This window comes from Hyperolius riggenbachi, chromosome 8 (genome assembly GCF_040937935.1).
Source record: "Hyperolius riggenbachi isolate aHypRig1 chromosome 8, aHypRig1.pri, whole genome shotgun sequence".
NCBI lineage: Eukaryota > Metazoa > Chordata > Amphibia > Anura > Hyperoliidae > Hyperolius > Hyperolius riggenbachi.
In genome coordinates this window covers 285,811,794-285,831,656 of record NC_090653.1, presented here as the reverse complement: position 1 = coordinate 285,831,656, position 19,863 = coordinate 285,811,794, and the positions used below count along the sequence as shown (strand labels likewise).

Here is a 19,863-nt window from a genome sequence, read left to right as displayed (position 1 = left end):
ACGGTGCTGTGCATGGCGTTTGCACGGTGCTGTGCATGGAGTGTGTACGGTGCTGTGCATGGAGTGTGTACGGTGCTGTGCATGGAGTGTGTACGGTGCTGTGCATGGAGTGTGTACGGTGCTGTGCATGGAGTGTGTACGGTGCTGTGCATGGAGTGTGTACGGTGCTGTGCATGGAGTGTGTACGGTGCTGTGCATGGAGTGTGTACGGTGCTGTGCATGGAGTGTGTACGGTGCTGTGCATGGAGTGTGTACGGTGCTGTGCATGGAGTTTGTACGGTGCTGTGCATGGAGTGTGTACGGTGCTGTGCATGGAGTGTGTACGGTGCTGTGCATGGAGTTTGTATGTTTTTTTGTATGGGAATCCTCCGGGTCATTTCAGACCTCAGGGAGGGGTTGTGGTCGGGAATTGGAAGGGAGGGGGGTTTGAGGGAGACGGCTAAGATCACGATAGCAATAAATGAACGGTTTAATTTCCTACCAATACCTCAATCTCTTATAAAGCCGTAATTTACCCCGCTTAGCAGATGGTGGGTTAATTTATCTCCTCTCAATGTCTAATCTGTGGATGACCTAAATAATCCCCCAATGATCTGCCCACAGCTGCTGGCAGGGCATGCTGAGACTTGTAGTCCATCAGCAGCTACAGATGCTGCACAGTATGGCCAGCCCTAGACCAGCAATTCAGTCATACGCTGTAATAGTCATGCTCTGTCATTATAGCTCCTCCGGCTGCCCAGGTGCCATGTGATGAATTACTGTACATTTCAGACGTCAGGGAGGGGCTGTGGTCGGGAATTGGAGGGGAGGGGTATATATATATATTACACACACCTATAGCTCCTGACTATCCCTGTTTGGAAACCCTGTCCCTCTTTCTCCCTCATTTCTCTCTCTTTCTCCCTTTTTTGGGACTCATGCACAGATCTAAGCAAATGTATGTATTTTTCTACTTAAAAAATGTGTTTATATATGACTCTAAACTTTAATGCCATCCTTTAATGGTATCTATTCCTTACAAGCTGCTCCCCAGATACGGTGTTTATTTGTAACAAATCATTTCCTATCACTAGACAAGACTGAAGGAGCAAACTTTCACTTTTATTACTAGCTGATGGTCCGGGTTGCCCGGGTATGTATTTGGCTGGTGTGGGCTCCAGCCCTAACCCTAACACACAATGACTCAATGACCTAGTTTGTGAGCCTTGTGGTCTTTGGCATCAATAATTTGCATTGAAATTAAACCTGATTCGATGTTTGTGGCTTCACCCCCTTTTCTGAATTTGAACCCCAGTCCCCCAATGACCAACTGTAGCAGGATTGAGGCCTGTGCCATTAACAGTGCAAGAATGGCAGCAATGAAATATTCCCCTTGAAAATCAATAGGTGCATTTTGATTGGCTGTTGTAGGCTCCACCCACTTTTCTGAATATTAATCCCAGTCACCCAGTGACCAACTGTGCAAAGTATAAGAACCCTGCCATTAGCAGTGTAAGAACGGCTGCAGTATATATTTCCCCAGTGAAATGTGTATTTGTCTCCGCCCACTTTTTGGTTATGGGGATAAAAAGTATCCAATATGTTATTCCAGGTAATGTATTATGTGTGTGCCAAATGTCATTCACATCCGTTCAGCTATTGTTACGTGATCGAGTAACAAACATCCAAACTTTCCCATTTAAAATATTAGTAGGATTTTTAAATCTTACCGTTATATGAAGGAAATATATGAAGTGAGACGAATATGGAGGCTGCCATATGTATTTCCTTATAAACAATACCAGTTGCCTGGCTGTCCTGCTGATCTCTTTGGTTGCAGCAGTGTTTGAATCACAGACCTGAAACAAGCATGCAGCTAATCCAGTCACACTTCAGTCAGAGCACCTGATCTGCTGCATGCTTGTTCAGGGGATGTGGCTAAATGTATTAGAGGCAGAGGATCAGCTGGACAACCAGGCAATCTGCATTGTTTAAAAGGAAATAAATATGGCAGCCTCCTCCCTCTCACTTGATTTGTTATTCCAATCATTATGAAGGTTTCATGCCTCACTTTGGCTTTGATAGTCGCTGGAACCCAGAAAACCATAAAAACCCAGAAGTGGGTGTCGCTGTCCTGTGCCCCGCCCACATACTGGCATACACAGTCTGCTCTCTCCTCGCTGAAGTTCTTGGAAGACGGGAAGTTTTCCTCCGTCTGCTGCGGCTGCCGATAGTCGTCTTTTCCTCGGATTGTTCATTTTGCGTACGAATCGCGTTTCTTTTCGTAGATGTATAAGGCATTATTTATTTCTGCGCCTCTCCGGCTTGCAGAGTGAACGAGCGGCGCAGCCCATTGTGTGCCACGTTTTGTTCCCCGCTTTGTCTGCCGTGTGGAGCTCGGAAACGTCTCCTCAATTACCAACTCTTCCTTCTGACACGTTCGGCGGTATAAAGACCGCGCTGATTGCTGTTTATGCGTTCGGCTCTGTTTACTTGTGAATGAATGAGGCTGCGATCGGTGAGGGATCGGGGGGTATTACCGGCTCTGATCAGCGAGGATGGAGGGATTGGGGGGGGGCTATATAAATACATAATAATAATATGGTAGGACATTAGGCTATGACTATGGTAGGATTAGATTGTGAGCTCCTCTGAGGATAGTCCGTGACATAACTATGTACTCTGTAATGTGCTGCAGGAGATGTCAGTGCTATATAAATACATAATAATAATAATATGGTAGGACATTAGACTATGACTATGGTAGGATTAGATTGTGAGCCCCTCTGAGGACAGTCAGTGACATGACTATGTACTCTGTAATGTGCTGCAGGAGATGTCAGTGCTATATAATTACATAATAATATGGTAGGACATTACACTATGACTATGGTAGGATTAGATTGTGAGCTCCTCTGAGGACAGTCAGTGACATGGCTATGTGCTCTGTAAAGTGCTGCAGAAGATGTCAGTGCTATATAAATACATAATAATAATATGGTAGGACATTAGACTATGGCTATGGTAGGATTAGATTGTGAGCTCCTCTGAGGACAGTCAGTGACATGACTATGTACTCTGTATAGTGCTGCAGAAGATGTCAGTGCTATATAAATACATAATAATAATATGGTAGGACATTAGGCTATGACTATGGTAGGATTAGATTGTGAGCTCCTCTGAGGACAGTCAGTGACATGACTATGTACTCTGTAATGTGCTGCAGAAGATGTCAGTGTTATATAATTACATAATAATATGGTAGGACATTACACTATGACTATGGCAGGATTAGATTGTGAGCTCCTCTGAGGACAGTCAGTGACATGACTATGTACTCTGTTAAGTGCTGCAGAAAAGGTCAGTGCTATATAAATACATAATAATAATAATATGGTAGGGCATGCGATTTGGATTATGGTATAATACTGCTAAACCATCATGGTTGTCACCTTTGTATTCTTTCCCATGATGCAGTGGGAGTTTTTCCTGTCCTGATGCTCTCATTTTGCCCTTAGTATTAGTCATGGACGAGGTGAAGTCAGACACATAGTTTGTGAGGATGTCGGTTTAGTGGAATGCCCATAAGCTGTTGTCTCCTGGTGATGTGAGCAGCAGAATCGGAAGATTGGTTGGATTTAGTGAATACAGCTTCTTATTGTAGAATATTTAGTGAACTCAGAGTTCCCCCAAATCACCCGGCGGGGAAAATCCCTCCCGACCTCCGGGAACAAACTTGCCCACATTTTTATTTTTAACCTGCGTCCAGCAGCCTTTCACAAGCACGCCCCAAAGCAGATGAATTCAGTCCGGTTCCTCCATACGAAACTCGTGTGAGATCACAGCAGACCTGAGACAGAGGGAGCATTTAGCAACACTCCAGAGAGCTTCCGTTGGACGGCCGCAGGTTTGGCAGTCTGCGTAAAACATCATTTTCAGGGAGGGGATAGACTGAAAACTATCCGAAACAGAAGTCACATCCACAAGCAGCTGAGAGCTGTCAGGGCGCTGCCAACGGCTGTATCCGGAACCACGGATCCATCACTAGAGAGACAGGAGCAGGAGCTGTACCCGGAACCACGGATCTGTCACCAGAGAGACAGGAGCAGGAGCTGCTGTACCCGAAACCAAGGAGCCATCACCAAAGAGCCAGGAGCTGCCAGCGGCTGTATCCGGAACCAAGGAGCCATCTCCAGAGAGCTGGGAGCAGGAACTGTACCCAGAACCAAGGATCCATCCCCAGAGAGCCGGGAGCAGGAGCGGTACCCAGAACAAAGGAGTCATCTCCAGAGAGCCGGGAGCAGGAGCTGTACCTGGAACCAAGGATCTATCCCCAGAGAGCCGGGAGCAGGAGCTGTACCTGGAACCAAGGCTCCATCACCAGAGAGCCGGGAGCAGGAGCTGTACCCAGAACCAAGGAGCCATCTCCAGAGAGCCGGGAGCAGGAGCTGTACCCAGAACCAAGGAGTCATCTCCAGAGAGCCGGGAGCAGGAGCTGTACCTGGAACCAAGGCTCCATCACCAGAGAGCTGGGAGCAGGAACTGTACCCAGAACCAAGGATCCACCCCAGAGAGCCGGGAGCAGGAGCGGTACCCAGAACCAAGGAGTCATCTCCAGAGAGCCGGGAGCAGGAGCTGTACCTGGAACCAAGGCTCCATCACCAGAGAGCCGGGAGCAGGAGCTGTACCTGGAACCAAGGCTCCATCACCAGAGAGCCGGGAGCAGGAGCTGTACCCAGAACCAAGGAGCCATCTCCTGAGAGCCGGGAGCAGGAGCTGTACCCAGAACCAAGGAGCCATCACCAGAACACGGGAGGTGCTGTACCTGAAACCAAGGATCCATCCCCAGAGAGCTGGGAGCTGTACCCAGAACCAAGGATCCATCACCAGAGCACGCGAGCTGCTGTACCTGAAACCAAGGATCCATCACCAGAGAGCCGGGAGCAGGAGCTGTACTCAGAACCAAGGCTCCATCCCCAGAGAGCTGGGAGCAGGAGCTACCCCCGAAACCAAGGATCCATCCCCAGAGAGTCTGGAGCAGGAGCTGTACCTGGAACCAAGGAGCCATCACCAGAGAGCTGGGAGCAGGAGCTACCCCCAAAACCAAGGATCCATCCCCAGAGAGCCGGGAGCAGAAGCTGTACCCAGAACCAAGGAGCCATCTTCAGAGAGCTGGGAGCAACAGCTGTACCTGAAACCAAGGATCCATCACCAGAGAGCCAGGAGCTGCCAACGGCGGTACCCGGAATATATTAGCCATCACCAGAGAGCTGAGACCAGGAGCTGCCAGCAGCAGTACCTGGAGCCAAGGATCCAGTGTAAGAAACTTGGGAATATTCACTGCCAAAACCGTACCTTAAATCTGAAATCCGCCTGCCAGAATATTGCCAAAAACCATACTAAAAATTTGGGATCCAGCACTGGAGATCTGGAACCAGCCGATGCCAGTAGCTGCATTGTGGATCTGGATTACCAGGGTCTGCTCCAACCATAGATCTCCACCGACATGGACTTGCCGTAATTTGGTAAGTAGAACGCACTATTCTCTATTGTTGTACCTGGCTATACACAAGCCAGGCACACGGTACTTGATGCACAATTATGGCAAATCTGTTGGTTCTCCTCCACATCTAAAGACCCGCCCGCAACTGTCTGTAAAATAACTGGCTAAAGTAACGGCATCCCTGCTGATAAACAAGTGGCTGTCAGAAATTGGAATGGGATATTTCTGAGCTGGGAACCTTGTAAGAGGTGATCTATCTAGCATATAAACTCTTTATGGTATTGGGGACTAGGGGTGTGGCAGAGGCGTCCTTGGAGATGTGGCAGGGGGCGTGTTCTTATCAAAAAGTTGTGAAGTATGAAATCAATCCCAATTGTTGCCATTACTGAGGTGAGGTAGTGAAGGCGGGCAGCATTATGGTGTCACATGATCACACTGAGTTGAGGTAGTGAAGGCGGGCAGCATTATGGTGTCACATGATCACTCTGAGGTGAGGTAGTGAAGGCGGGGCAGCATTACTGTGTCACATGATCACTCTGAGGTGAGGTAGTGAAGGCGGGCAGCATTATGGTGTCACATGATCACTCTGAGGTGAGGTAGTGAAGGCGGGCAGCATTACTGTGTCACATGATCACTCTGAGGTGAGGTAGTGAAGGTGGGGCAGCATTACTGTGTCACATGATCACTCTGAGGGGAGGTAGTGAAGGCGGGGCAGCATTACTGTGTAACATGATCACACTGAGGTGAGGTAGTGAAAGCGGGCAGCATCATGGTGTCACATGATCACTCTGAGGTAACGTAGTGAAAGCGGGCAGCATTTTTGCCAGTATGCTGCTGTACACACGTTTCTTACACACTCTTATGTGACCGGTTCTCTTTATTCTTCTTGCAGGGGCCAGACCCAAGCGGCCGCACCGGAGCAGTATGGACAGCCTGGACCTGATAAAACTGCCCTCTGAAAAGGTGAGGGTGTAAATGTGTAATCTCGGTATAGCGGGGGCTCCGGGTGACGTTCCAGAGCTCCCTATAGATAGAATAGTAATTTACACGTATTTCAGAACCTGCAGCCATCAGAAAATTGCCCCACTGCTGGAGGAGGCGGGGTTACACATAACAGTAGTGAAATTGATTGTCAGCTCAGGTCACGTGACAAGTGCAGTGATTAGCAGCACAGGTCACGTGATGTGCAGTGATTGGCATCTCAGGACATGTGACATGTGCAGTGATTGGCAGCTCAGGACACGTGACATGTGCAGTGATTGGCATCTCAGGACATGTGCAGTGATTGGCAGCTCAGGACACGTGACAAGTGCAGTGATTAGCAGCACAGGTCACGTGATGTGCAGTGATTGGCATCTCAGGACATGTGACATGTGCAGTGATTGGCAGCTCAGGACACGTGACATGTGCAGTGATTGGCAGCTCAAGACACGTGACATGTGCAGTGATTGGCAGCTCAGGTCACGTGACACGTGCAGTGATTAGCAGCACAGGTCACGTGATGTGCAGTGATTGGCATCTCAGGACATGTGCAGTGATTGGCATCTCAGGACATGTGCAGTGATTGTCAGCTCAGGTCACGTGACAAGTGCAGTGATTAGCAGCTCAGGTCACGTGACACTGCAGTGATTGGCAGCTCAGGTCACGTGACACTGCAGTGATTGGCAGCTCAGGACACGTGACACGTGCAGTGATTCGCAGCACAGGTCACGTGATGTGCAGTGATTGGCATCTCAGGACATGTGACATGTGCAGTGATTGTCAGCTCAGGACACGTGACACGTGCAGTGATTGGCAGCTCAGGTCACGTGACACTGCAGTGATTGGCAGCTCAGGTCACGTGACACGTGCAGTGATTGGCAGCTCAGGACACGTGACACGTGCAGTGATTAGCAGCATAGGTCACGTGATGTGCAGTGATTGGCATCTCAGGACATGTGACATGTGCAGTGATTGGCAGCTCAGGACACGTGACATGTGCAGTGATTGGCATCTCAGGACATGTGACATGTGCAGTGATTGTCAGCTCAGGACATGTGACATGTGCAGTGATTGTCAGCTCAGGACATGTGACATGTGCAGTGATTGTCAGCTCAGGACATGTGACATGTGCAGTGATTGGCAGCTCAGGACATGTGACATGTGCAGTGATTGGCAGCTCAGGTCACGTGACACTGCAGTGATTGGCAGCTCAGGTCCCGTGATGTGCAGTGATTGGCAGCTCAGGACACGGAGAAAGTGGATTCGCATGACATGGAGCCCTAGGCGTACTGGCCACCTTGCTTCTTTAGTAAAGTGAAATGGGGAATAGATATCAGAAAACATGCCAGGCAGTTCCTAGACACCCACCATGCCCTAGGCACCTACCTAACTGCCTTGTGGATGACCTGGCTCTGAGGATGGATGTGCCACATGTGATGCTGTAGTGAAACATACATGCTTAGCGAGGCTTGTGGTATCTGACAATAGAGCCGCTCCGGTCGGCGCACAGACAGGCGAATGACATCACCATAATACAGTGAAAAGATTCACATGGACACAGCACTTTCAAGTTTAATGTTTAAAGGAAAGACCAACATTTTGAGACCACCTGGGACCCTTTATCAAGGCAACAAATTGTAAACCGGAGTCACGCCGCTGCACTTGCTGCAGCAATGCACATTCCTAACATACGTGCAATACACTGAGACCGCTTTACAATGTCTTACCTTGATAAAGAGACCCAAGTCATCTCCAAGTGCTGGTCTTTCCTTTCAAGTGGATCCGAGATGAACTTTTACTCATTGCATAATTGTGTTCCTTTCCTACTGTTCATAGGGCATTCCTCAAGCCAAATACTTCTTTGTTGTTGTTTTAATACTCTAATTACCTATAAACTAAATAAGCCCCACCCAGTTTTCAGAGAGCCTTGGCGGTAGCAAGGGCTCATGGGAGCTCAGTCTGGGCAGGAGGAGGGGGGAGGTATTACTAGCCAGAGATTTCAGAGGCAGAGGGGAGGAGGGGGGATTAGGTCTTTTTCACAGAAGATGCAGATAAGCCTGCCTCTGTGTAATGTTTACAAACAACATGGCTGATGTCATTGTATCACAGGAAGAAATAATCATATTCTATTGAAGCTGTTTGCAGCTAGATTTGCTGTGTAAACTATCTAAACTTTAGATAAGATATATAGACAAGTTACTTATTATAGTTAGTTTTTCATCTCGGATAGCCACTTTTATGGTAATATTCTTGATTTCAGCATTATAAACACTTCCTATATCTCTATATTGCTTTATATTGGTATGTAACCCCACCCTCCAGTGATGCTTAGCTATGCGGAATTCTCCCACCAGAGCATTGTGAGGGACCAGATATGTTTGGTACTGGCTTTAGAACTATCAGTAAGCAAACATTCCGCAAAGATGCACCTGACAGGACTAAAGGTGTCGCCACCTGTGATAAATTGAAATCAGGGTGAGAAAAGATTTTACAATGGGCAAACACTGACTAAATCATTTATGAATATTAACAAAAATAAATAAAGTAATTCTATTCATTACGTTATTGTCACTACATTTCCTCTTTAAGGAACGTACAGTTGTAGACAGGTGCTCTTGTGGTCAGGAAGCTGAGCTGACATAGTCTCCTCTCCTCCAGACGCAGAACGGTGACAGCCATCACATGACTGGCCTGAAGAAGGACCTCCCTGTGAGGCCGGCCAGGAGTAGAAGATACAAGGAGAACGATTGTACCTCAGGGGCCCTGTCACCTGACAGCGGCCCCGTCGACGCCATGGATGTGCGAGTGCAGATGCCGCGCTTGGTGAGTCCCGAATGTTGTGATGTGTGCTGTGACTGTAGAACATAAGAGCAAGGGCGTAACAACAAAAGCCCCTGCAAGGGATGCAGCAGCAGGGGGGCCCAGAAGCCACGTGGGGGGGGGGCATGGGGGGAGTTGTTTCTTTTCCCTGTCCTGAGAGACTGACATCTAAAGGTGCGGAGAGAGAAAATCTTTCTATCCTTTGCACGGTTGTTCTAATGACTGCATCTGCTCAGCCACTGATAAGGAATCATACAAAGTATTGTAGACAAAGATTTGTAGACAGTCCCTATTCAGTGTTCAGCAGGGTCTTGTGTACAGCGCCTGACCCCACAGCCCAACCAACCCCTCCCCAAGTGCTGTGTACTGTAGTGATGCTGGAGGAGTCTGCAGAGCCCCGCCCCCAGCCTCTCCACCCCTCCCCAAGTGCTGTGTACTGTAGTGATGTTGGAGGAGTCTGCAGTGCCCCGCCCCCAGCCTCCAGCCTCTCTACCCCTCCCCAAGTGCTGTGTACTGTAGTGATGCTGGAGGAGTCTGCAAAGCCCCGCCCCCAGCCTCTCCTCCCCAAGTGCTGTGTACTGTAGTGATGCTGGGGGAGTCTGCAGAGCCCCGCCCCCAGCCTCTCCACCCCCTCCCCAAGTGCTGTGTACTGTAGTGATGCTGGAGGAGTCTGCAGAGCCCCGCCCCCAGCCTCTCCACCCCTCCCCAAGTGCTGTGTACTGTAGTGATGCTGGGGGAGTCTGCAGAGCCCCGCCCCCAGCCTCTCCACCCCTCCCCAAGTGCTGTGTACTGTAGTGATGCTGGAGGAGTCTGCAGAGCCCCGCCCCCAGCCTCTCCACCCCTCCCCAAGTGCTGTGTACTGTAGTGATGTTGGAGGAGTCTGCAGAGCCCCGCCCCCAGCCTCTCTACCCCTCCCCAAGTGCTGTGTACTGTAGTGATGCTGGAGGAGTCTGCAAAGCCCCGCCCCCAGCCTCTCCTCTCCTCCCCAAGTGCTGTGTACTGTAGTGATGCTGGAGGAGTCTGCAGAGCCCCGCCCCCAGCCTCTCTATCCCTCCCCAAGTGCTGTGTGTTGTAGTGATGCTGGAGGAGTTTGCAGAGCCCCGCCCCCAACCTCTCTACCCCTCCCCAAGTGCTGTGTACTGTAGTGATGCTGGAGGAGTCTGCAGAGCCCCGCCCCCAGTCACTCCACCCATTCCCAAGTGCTGTGTACTGTAGTAATGCTGGAGGAGTTTGCAGAGCCCCGCGCCCAGCCTCTCTACCCCTCCCCAAGTGCTGTGTACTGTAGTGATGCTGGAGGAGTCTGCAGAGCCCCGCCCCCAGCCTCTCTACCCCTCCCCAAGTGCTGTGTACTGTAGTGATGCTGGAGGAGTCTGCAGAGCCAGTTCTGCTCTATCAGAGGTGGACAGAGTGAGTGTAATAAGCTGAGGCTGGGAGCACACTCGTCTATAGGTTTTCTGTATGGGTTTTCTGCACACCGTGTCTGTATGTGTGAAAACATGCACGTTTTATCACAGAAGCTAGTGTAATTGATAGAAAAAATGCTGTGCAATGCTTCACTGCTGTCTGTTTGTATCTGCACGGGGAAAGCACATTACAGTGTGCATTAGCCAATTGAATAACATTGGTTCTCAGTTTACCTGTGCAGAAAGTGAGGGGGGAAGGGGCCCCATCCAAAGTATCGCAGGGGGGCCAGTGATTTCTAGTTACGCCCCTGCATAAGAGATCAGTAAATTGCTATAAGTCGTGTTACAGGGCGATAAAAGCATTTACAGCCCTCATAGCAGACTGTAGACCTGGAATAGAATCGGTTGTATTACAGCTGCATGCAATGTCCGCAGGGAGAGCTTTTGGGTGCCAGCTCAGTACTACAGTCACACCAGCTCAGGCCCAGTGCACACCAAAACCTCTAGCAGATCCGCAAAACGCTGGAGGTTTCTGAAGCAGATTTCAGAGCGATTCTAGGCATGATTAGAGAGATGTTCTAAACCTGCCTAGCATTTTTTGGGGGCGTTTTTGTGTAGCAGATTTTATATATTGTTACAGTAAAGCTGTTACTGACCAGCTTCTGTAACAAAAACGCCTGAAAAAACGCTCTGATCTAGCGTTTTCCAGAGCGGTTTTCCACTTTCCTACACTTTAACATTGAGGCAGAAACGCATCTGCAAACCGCAAAAATACTGCAGGATCCACGGCTGCGGTTTGCTAAACACCTCAAACCGCTGGTGTGCACCATCCCATTGAGATACATTAGCCAAGCGTTTTCACAGGTGGCAAAAACGCTACCAAAAACGCTTGGTGTGTACCAGGCCTTACTGTGCTTTCAGCAATCCTCGCTGTGTTCTGATGTGACCCAGATCAGGGTTGCAAGCTTTCCCCATACAGAAACAGTCCAGGTTTGTTGGCTTTCTGTGGGCTGTACATGAATACTTACCGCTTTGGGCACTTTGATCCGCAAATTCCCTGTGTTCTGCAGAGACAATAGAAGTACTGGGGCTTATACAGTGAATTGTGACCTAGTCGCAGTTATGAAGTCTGGGCTCCAGTACCACACGAAGGTCCCAGGATGAGATCAAAGCTCTAATCACCACCATGAACATAAATCAGATTCACTTTTAAAGAATGACAGTCTTAAAGAGACTCCGTAACAAAAATTGCATCCTGTTTTTTATCATCCTACAAGTTCAAAAAGCTATTCTAATGTGTTCTGCCTTACTGCAGCACTTTGTACTATCACAGTCTCTGTAATAAATCAACTTATCTCTCTCTTGTCAGACTTGTCAGCCTGTGTCTGGAAGGCTGCCAAGTTCTTCAGTGTTGTGGTTCTGCTATGAACCAGGCCCCTCTCTGCACACTGCCTGTGTGTTATTTAGATGAGTGCAGCTTCTCTCTTCTCTCTTATCTTTTACAAGCTGGATAAATCGTCCTCTGAGCTGGCTGGGCTTTCACATACTGAGGAATTACATACAGGCACAGCTGTCTGCACTCTGCAGGAAGAAACAGCCTGACATTTCAGTGGAAGATAGATGCAGGGGGAAAGAAACACACAAATGATCTATTGAGATTCAAAAGGAAGGCTGTATACAGCCTGCTTGTGTATGGATGTATTTTCTATGTGTGGACATACTGTACATCAACCTACTTCCTGTTTTGGTGGCCATTTTGTTTGTTTATAAACAAACTTTTTAAAACTGTTTTTAACCACTTGTAATGCGGCGGGGAGCGGCAAAATTGTGACAAAGGGTAATAGGAGATGTCCCCTAACGCACTGGTATGTTTACTTTTGTGTGATTTTAACAATACAGATTCTCTTTAAAGGGGAGAATCGGAAAAGAAATGGCATATTGTCCTCTTTATAAACAGACCACAAGCATGGTGCTCCGCCCACACTATATAACACCCCACCCCCACCAAAATATCAGCAAAAATAATTGATTCAAATCCGTCATCAGTTTGAATCTGAATCAGGGTCTGATCCATTAAGGGACCAGCATGAAAAACTGTAAAAATGTAAAATGCATAAAACTTGTCTCAGAGTAAAACACACTACACATTACTTTTTTCCTATGTTGCTGTAACTTGCTGTAGTAGGTAGTCAAAATCTGGCGGATCTGACAGGTTTTGGACCAGTCCATTTCTTCAAGGGTGGATTCTCAGTTTTACTTGAATTCTTTAGAAAAGCACTCCCTGGAAAGGATCTATATAAAGATGTTGACCAGCTTCCCCACTTCTTTGCACGTCATTTTGGCAGTTGAAATTGAGATTATTGTCACTTAAAGAGGAACTCCAGTGAAAATAATGTAATAAAAAAAAGTGCTTCATTTTTACAATCATTATATATAAATGATTTAGTCAGTGTTTGCCCATTGTAAAATCTTTTAAATCCCTGATTTACATTCTGACATTTATTACATTGGGGGCCTTTTTACTGCTGGCAGGTGATGTAGCTGCTGCTTGCTTGTTTGGCAGTTGGAAACAGCTGTAAACAGCTATTTCCCTCTAATGCAACAAGGTTCACAGACAGGAAACAGCCAGGAGTACCATGGTCCTCAGAGATTCTTGTGGGAGGGGTTTCACCACAATATCAGCCGTACAGCGCCCCCTGATGGTCTGTTTGTGAAAAGGAATAGATTTCTCATATAAAATGGGGTATCAGCTACTGATTGGGATAAAGTTCAATTCTTGGTCGGAGTTTCTCTTTAATACGTTCTTTTGTAAATAAAGAAATACCCAAGAGTCCCCCATGAGGAAGATGGACTATTCCAAAGCCGATCTGTCAGATTTTCACTACTACTACTGCAATGCTGGGAATACACGGTTCGTTTCTGAGGTGATTCGATGGTTCGATAGATAATTTCCGATATGTCCGATCTCCCGTTCGATCCTCTCGCCGCTCGATTTCTGATAGTGAATGGAAAAAGATAAGAAAAATGAGCGGAAGATAAGAGAATCCGCTGCAGAATCGTGCGGCAAAAATTATCGAGAGGAGAGTCCAGCGCCAGAAACGCACCGTGTATGCCCAGCATAAGTGACAGTGACATAGGAATAAAGTCATTTATAGTACATTTTACTCTGGGAGAAATCTACATTTTATATCTTACAGATGTTTGCGCTGGACGCCCTTTAAATACACTATTGGACATGTTGGAAAATCTCAATTGAATTCTCTCAAAATGATCTATTTTCTTTCGCAATAAGCTTTATAAAGCGAAGCAGGAAGCTGATGTAACTGGTTTTAATTAGATGTGCTCAGGTTTTTGTGTTGGGACTCCAGAAAGTTTCATTCAGATGATCATTTCTAGACGATCATTTGAAAGATTACTATGGCGAAAAAAAGTGTAAAATGTAAATGACATGAAAACACATACAGTAAATAAAAAGTGTGTTTCGTTTAGAGTAAAATGTGCTATAAATTACTTTTCTCCTATGTTGCTGTCACTTACAGTAGGTAGTAGAAGCTGACAGAAGAACTGACAGGTTTTGGACAAGTCCATCGGCTCATGGGGGATTCTCAGGGGTTTATTTTTGAAAGCATTTAGTGAACGGCAGTTGCTCAGTCAGAATAGTGTGCAAACAGGTGTGTGCGTGGGTAGGGGGAGTGGCCAGCATCTTCATATAGATCCTTTTCATGGAGTGCTTTTGTAAAGAATACATTAAATCATGATAATCCCCCGTGAGGAGATGGACTAGTCCAAATTCTGTCAGATTTCTACTAACTACTGTAAGTGCCCATTCACACTTGAGCGTTTTGCCGGAGATTTCGGCAAAACGCTTAAAAGCCGGCAAAACGCTTAAACACTAGCGCTTTTCAAAGCGCTAGTGTAATGAAACCCTATGGCACCGTTCTTACTTGGGAGATTTGCGCTAATCGCCGCAAATCGCCCAAAAACGCGAAACGCAAACGCGTCGCCTGCACCATTTTCAGGCGATTTCCCGGCGATCGCGTTTCAGTGCTATAGAAGCGCTAAACGCGATAGCGGAAAAATCACTGCAGTGTTCAGTGATTTTTCCGCTGAAAAATCACTCCTGCAAAACGCCGGCAAAAATCGCTTTGCAAACGCAAGGGTGAATGGGCCCTCAGTGACAGCGACAGAGGAGAAAAGTAATTTATGGCTCATTTTACTCTGGAAGAAACATACCTCTTAGTTGTATGTGTTAACATATATTTTATATTTTACAATTTTTTACGATAGTGGTGCTTTAAATGATTGTTTAAGAATAACGCTGTACATGGCATCCTTTACTCCGCAGTAATTGCCACGTGTCGCGCGTCCCATTGAACATTCGAAGAATTGATAAAAAACAAAAAACACAGAGAGGCGCAGACTGACAACGCAGAGTTACCCTGATGGAGAGATGAAACACGAATCTCGCTATTACTCATATTACTGCCGAACGGCTGTCTCGTCTCCTTCCTGAAATCTGCCTGAAGTGCTCTATTCTGGGATGAAAAACACTTGAGCGCAATTACCACGACCTGAAGTGTATAAAACACTCAGAAGAGCAAACATAAAAGAAATATATAAAATGGCGGTAAACTGAGGCGGTTGCGCTGCAAGCCGCATAATCGGAGCAACGCACCGCTAATTACGGCTAATGCTTCCAGTGCGCATACAAATTGTATGCAACGCAATATTGGGCACAATCCTGCTGGTTTCATTGGCCCAATTCAAACCGGCAGACAACTTGTATCAAACCAGAATTATGCGTATATCTGTGACCATCTCTTGTCAGTCTGTATGCCAGATGGGATTGTGATCTCACTGGATGGATAAAATCCACCGATGGCAGAGATTGGTCGAGGGAATCTGTCAGCAGGGATTGGTCGAGGGAATCTGTCAGCAGAGATTGATGGAGGGAATCTGTCAGCAGAGATTGATGGAGGGAATTATTTCGGCAGAGATTGGTCGAGGGATCTGTCAGCAGAGATTGATGGAGGGAACCTGTCAGCAGAGATTGATGGAGGGAATCTGTCGGCAGAGATTGGGCGAGGGAATCTGTCGGCAGGGATTGGTCAAGGGGATCTGTCAGCAGAGATTTATGGAGGGAATCTGTCAGCAGAGATTGATGGAGGGAATCTGTCAGCAGAGATTGATGGAGGGAATCTGTCAGCAGAGATTGGTCGAGGTAATCTGTCAGCAGAGATTGATGGAGGGAATCTGTCAGCAGGGATTGGTCGAGGGGATCTGTCAGCAGAGATTGGTCGAGGATATCTGTCAGCAGAGATTGATGGAGGGATTCTTTCGGCAGAGATGGGTCGAGGGAATCTGTCGGCAGAGATTGATGGAGGGAATCTGTCAGCGGAGATTGATGGAGGGAATCTGTCAGCAGAGATTGATTGAGGGAATCTGTCGGCAGAGATTGATTGAGGGAATCTGTCAACCAATCTCTGCTGACAGATTCCGTCAACCAATCTCTGCTGAGGGAATCTGTTGGTAGAGATTGATGGAGGGAATCTGTCAGCAGAGATTGATGAAGGGAATCTGTCAGCAGAGATTGATTGAGGGAATCTGTCTGCAGAGATTGATTGAGGGAATCTTTCGGTAGAGATTGGTCGAGGGAATCTGTCAGCAGAGATTGGTCGAGGGAATCTGTCAGCAGAGATTGGTCGAGGGAATCTGTCAGCAGGGATTGGTCGAGGGAATCTGTCAGCAGAGATTGATGGAGGGAATCTGTCAGCAGAGATTGATGGAGGGAATTATTTCGGCAGAGATTGGTCGAGGGATCTGTCAGCAGAGATTGATGGAGGGAACCTGTCAGCAGAGATTGATGGAGGGAATCTGTCGGCAGAGATTGGGCGAGGGAATCTGTCGGCAGGGATTGGTCAAGGGGATCTGTCAGCAGAGATTTATGGAGGGAATCTGTCAGCAGAGATTGATGGAGGGAATCTGTCAGCAGAGATTGATGGAGGGAATCTGTCAGCAGAGATTGGTCGAGGTAATCTGTCAGCAGAGATTGATGGAGGGAATCTGTCAGCAGGGATTGGTCGAGGGGATCTGTCAGCAGAGATTGGTCGAGGATATCTGTCAGCAGAGATTGATGGAGGGATTCTTTCGGCAGAGATGGGTCGAGGGAATCTGTCGGCAGAGATTGATGGAGGGAATCTGTCAGCGGAGATTGATGGAGGGAATCTGTCAGCAGAGATTGATTGAGGGAATCTGTCGGCAGAGATTGATTGAGGGAATCTGTCAACCAATCTCTGCTGACAGATTCCGTCAACCAATCTCTGCTGAGGGAATCTGTTGGTAGAGATTGATGGAGGGAATCTGTCAGCAGAGATTGATGAAGGGAATCTGTCAGCAGAGATTGATTGAGGGAATCTGTCTGCAGAGATTGATTGAGGGAATCTTTCGGTAGAGATTGGTCGAGGGAATCTGTCAGCAGAGATTGGTCGAGGGAATCTGTCAGCAGAGATTGGTCGAGGGAATCTGTCAGCAGAGATTGATGGAGGGAATCTGTCGGCGGAGATTGATGGAGGGAATCTGTCGGCAGAGATTGGTCAAGGGAATTTGTTGGCAGAGATTGATTGAGGGAATCTGTCGGTAGAGATTGGTCGAGGGAATCTGTCAGCAGAGATTGATTGAAGGAATCTGTTGGCAGAGATTGATTGAGGGAATCTGTTGGTAGAGATTGATTGAGGGAATCTGTTGGTAGAGATTGATCGAGGGAATCTGTTGGCAGAGATTGATTGAGGGAATCTGTCAGTATATGTGACACCCTGATTGTCACAAGCCCAGCGTATCGCCTGCCTGGAGGAGCAGAAGCTCTCAGGGCCTCTCGGGAACTTGTTGTAATAACGAGGAAATGCCTTTTTGCAGCACAGAGAAACTCCAGCCACGATCTGCTCCACATCTGCTGAAAAACACCCAAAAACATAGCAAGAGATATTCCACATTCCTGTCCCATTGCCTCGTGTTCTGTGTCGTGTGTATATAAGAGGATCAATTTGTTTAAGAAACCACAAAGCCTGTAGTTCTATCCAAAATGTAATATCAAACTTTATTCATATAAAGAAATTGCAAAAAATCTTAATAAAACGTTTTCATTGTCAAAAAAAGTAAGTCTTCCAAGGACAAAACATCCATATAGCTTGGAGATCTTTTAATTCGACAATATCTGCAGGAGGTACAATGTGCTCACTTTGTAAATTTTTCAGGCAAACGCGTTCCGTGTCATCCACCAAATAAGGCTGAAGCAGGAGGAATATGCTTGTAAAGCTCTGGGGAGATATGTTAGATTATGCTTGTAAATATCTGGGGAGATATGCTGGATTATGCTTGTAAATCACTGGGGAGAAATGCTGGATTATGCCGGTAAATATCTGGGGAGATATGATGGATTATGCTTGTAAATCTCTGGGGAGATATGATGGATTATGCTTGTAAAGCTCTGGGGAGATGTGTTAGATTATGCTTGTAAATCTCTGGGGAGATATGATGGATTATGCCGGTAAATCTCTGGGGAGATATGATGGATTATGCTTGTAAATCACTGGGGAGATATGCTGGATTATGCTTGTAAATCTCTGGGGAGATATGATGGATTATGCCGGTAAATCTCTGTGGAGATATGCTGGATTATGCTTGTAAATCTCTGGGGAGATATGATGGATTATGCTTGTAAATCACTGGGGAGATATGATGGATTATGCCGGTAAATCTCTGGGGAGATATGATGGATTATGACAGTAGATCTCTGGGTAGATATGATGGATTATGCTTGTAAATATCTGGGGAGATATGTTAGATTATGCTTGTAAATCTCTGGGGAGATATGTTAGATTATGCTTGTAAATATCTGGGGAGATATGATGGATTATGCTTGTAAATATCTGGGGATTATGCCGGTAAATCTCTGTGGAAATATGATGGATTATGCTTGTAAATCTATGGGGAGATATGCTGGATTATGACAGTAAATCACTGGGGAGAAATGCTGGATTATGCCGGTAAATATCTGGGGAGATATGATGGATTATGCTTGTAAATCTCTGGGGAGATATGTTAGATTATGCTTGTAAATCTCTGGGGAGATATGCTGGATTATGACAGTAAATCTCTGGGGAGACATGCTGGATTATGCTTGTAAATCGCTGGGGAGATATGATGGATTATGCTTGTAAATCTCTGGGGAGATATGCTGGATTATGCTTGTAAATCTCTGGGGAGATATGATGGATTATGCCGGTAAATCTCTGGGGAGATATGATGGATTATGACAGTAGATCTCTGGGTAGATATGATGGATTATGCTTGTAAATCACTGGGGAGATATGCTGGATTATGCTTGTAAATCTCTGGGGAGATATGATGGATTATGCTTGTAAATCACTGGGGAGATATGCTGGACTATGCTTGTAAATCTCTGGGGAGATATGATGGATTATGCCGGTAAATCTCTGGGGAGATATGATGGATTATGACAGTAGATCTCTGGGTAGATATGATGGATTATGCTTGTAAATCTCTGGGGAGATATGTTAGATTATGCTTGTAAATCTCTGGGGAGATATGTTAGATTATGCTTGTAAATATCTGGGGAGATATGATGGATTATGCTTGTAAATATCTGGGGATTATGCCGGTAAATCTCTGTGGAAATATGATGGATTATGCTTGTAAATCTATGGGGAGATATGCTGGATTATGACAGTAAATCACTGGGGAGAAATGCTGGATTATGCCGGTAAATATCTGGGGAGATATGATGGATTATGCTTGTAAATCTCTGGGGAGATATGTTAGATTATGCTTGTAAATCTCTGGGGAGATATGCTGGATTATGACAGTAAATCTCTGGGGAGACATGCTGGATTATGCTTGTAAATCGCTGGGGAGATATGATGGATTATGCTTGTAAATCTCTGGGGAGATATGCTGGATTATGCTTGTAAATCTCTGGGGAGATATGATGGATTATGCTTGTAAATATCTGGGGAGATATGTTAGATTATGCTTGTAAATCTCTGGGGAGATATGATGGATTATGCTTGTAAATCTCTGGGGAGATATGATGGATTATGCTTGTAAATATCTGGGGAGATATGTTAGATTATGCTTGTAAATCTCTGGGGAGATATGTTA

General features: G+C 46.6%; 1 protein-coding gene across 7 annotated transcripts in view; it reads left to right on the top strand.

Annotated features, from left to right (window-relative positions):
* GPSM1 (G protein signaling modulator 1) overlaps window positions 1–19,863 on the top strand; it is a 324,213-nt gene that overhangs the window by 227,921 nt on the left and 76,429 nt on the right. For all 7 annotated transcript variants that reach the window (XM_068249096.1, XM_068249099.1, XM_068249094.1 and 4 more), the window contains 2 exons: window positions 6,375–6,445; window positions 9,122–9,286. In XM_068249096.1, coding sequence (XP_068105197.1) covers window positions 6,375–6,445; window positions 9,122–9,286 — 236 coding nt within the window. The remainder of the gene's footprint in view (window positions 1–6,374; window positions 6,446–9,121; window positions 9,287–19,863) is intronic.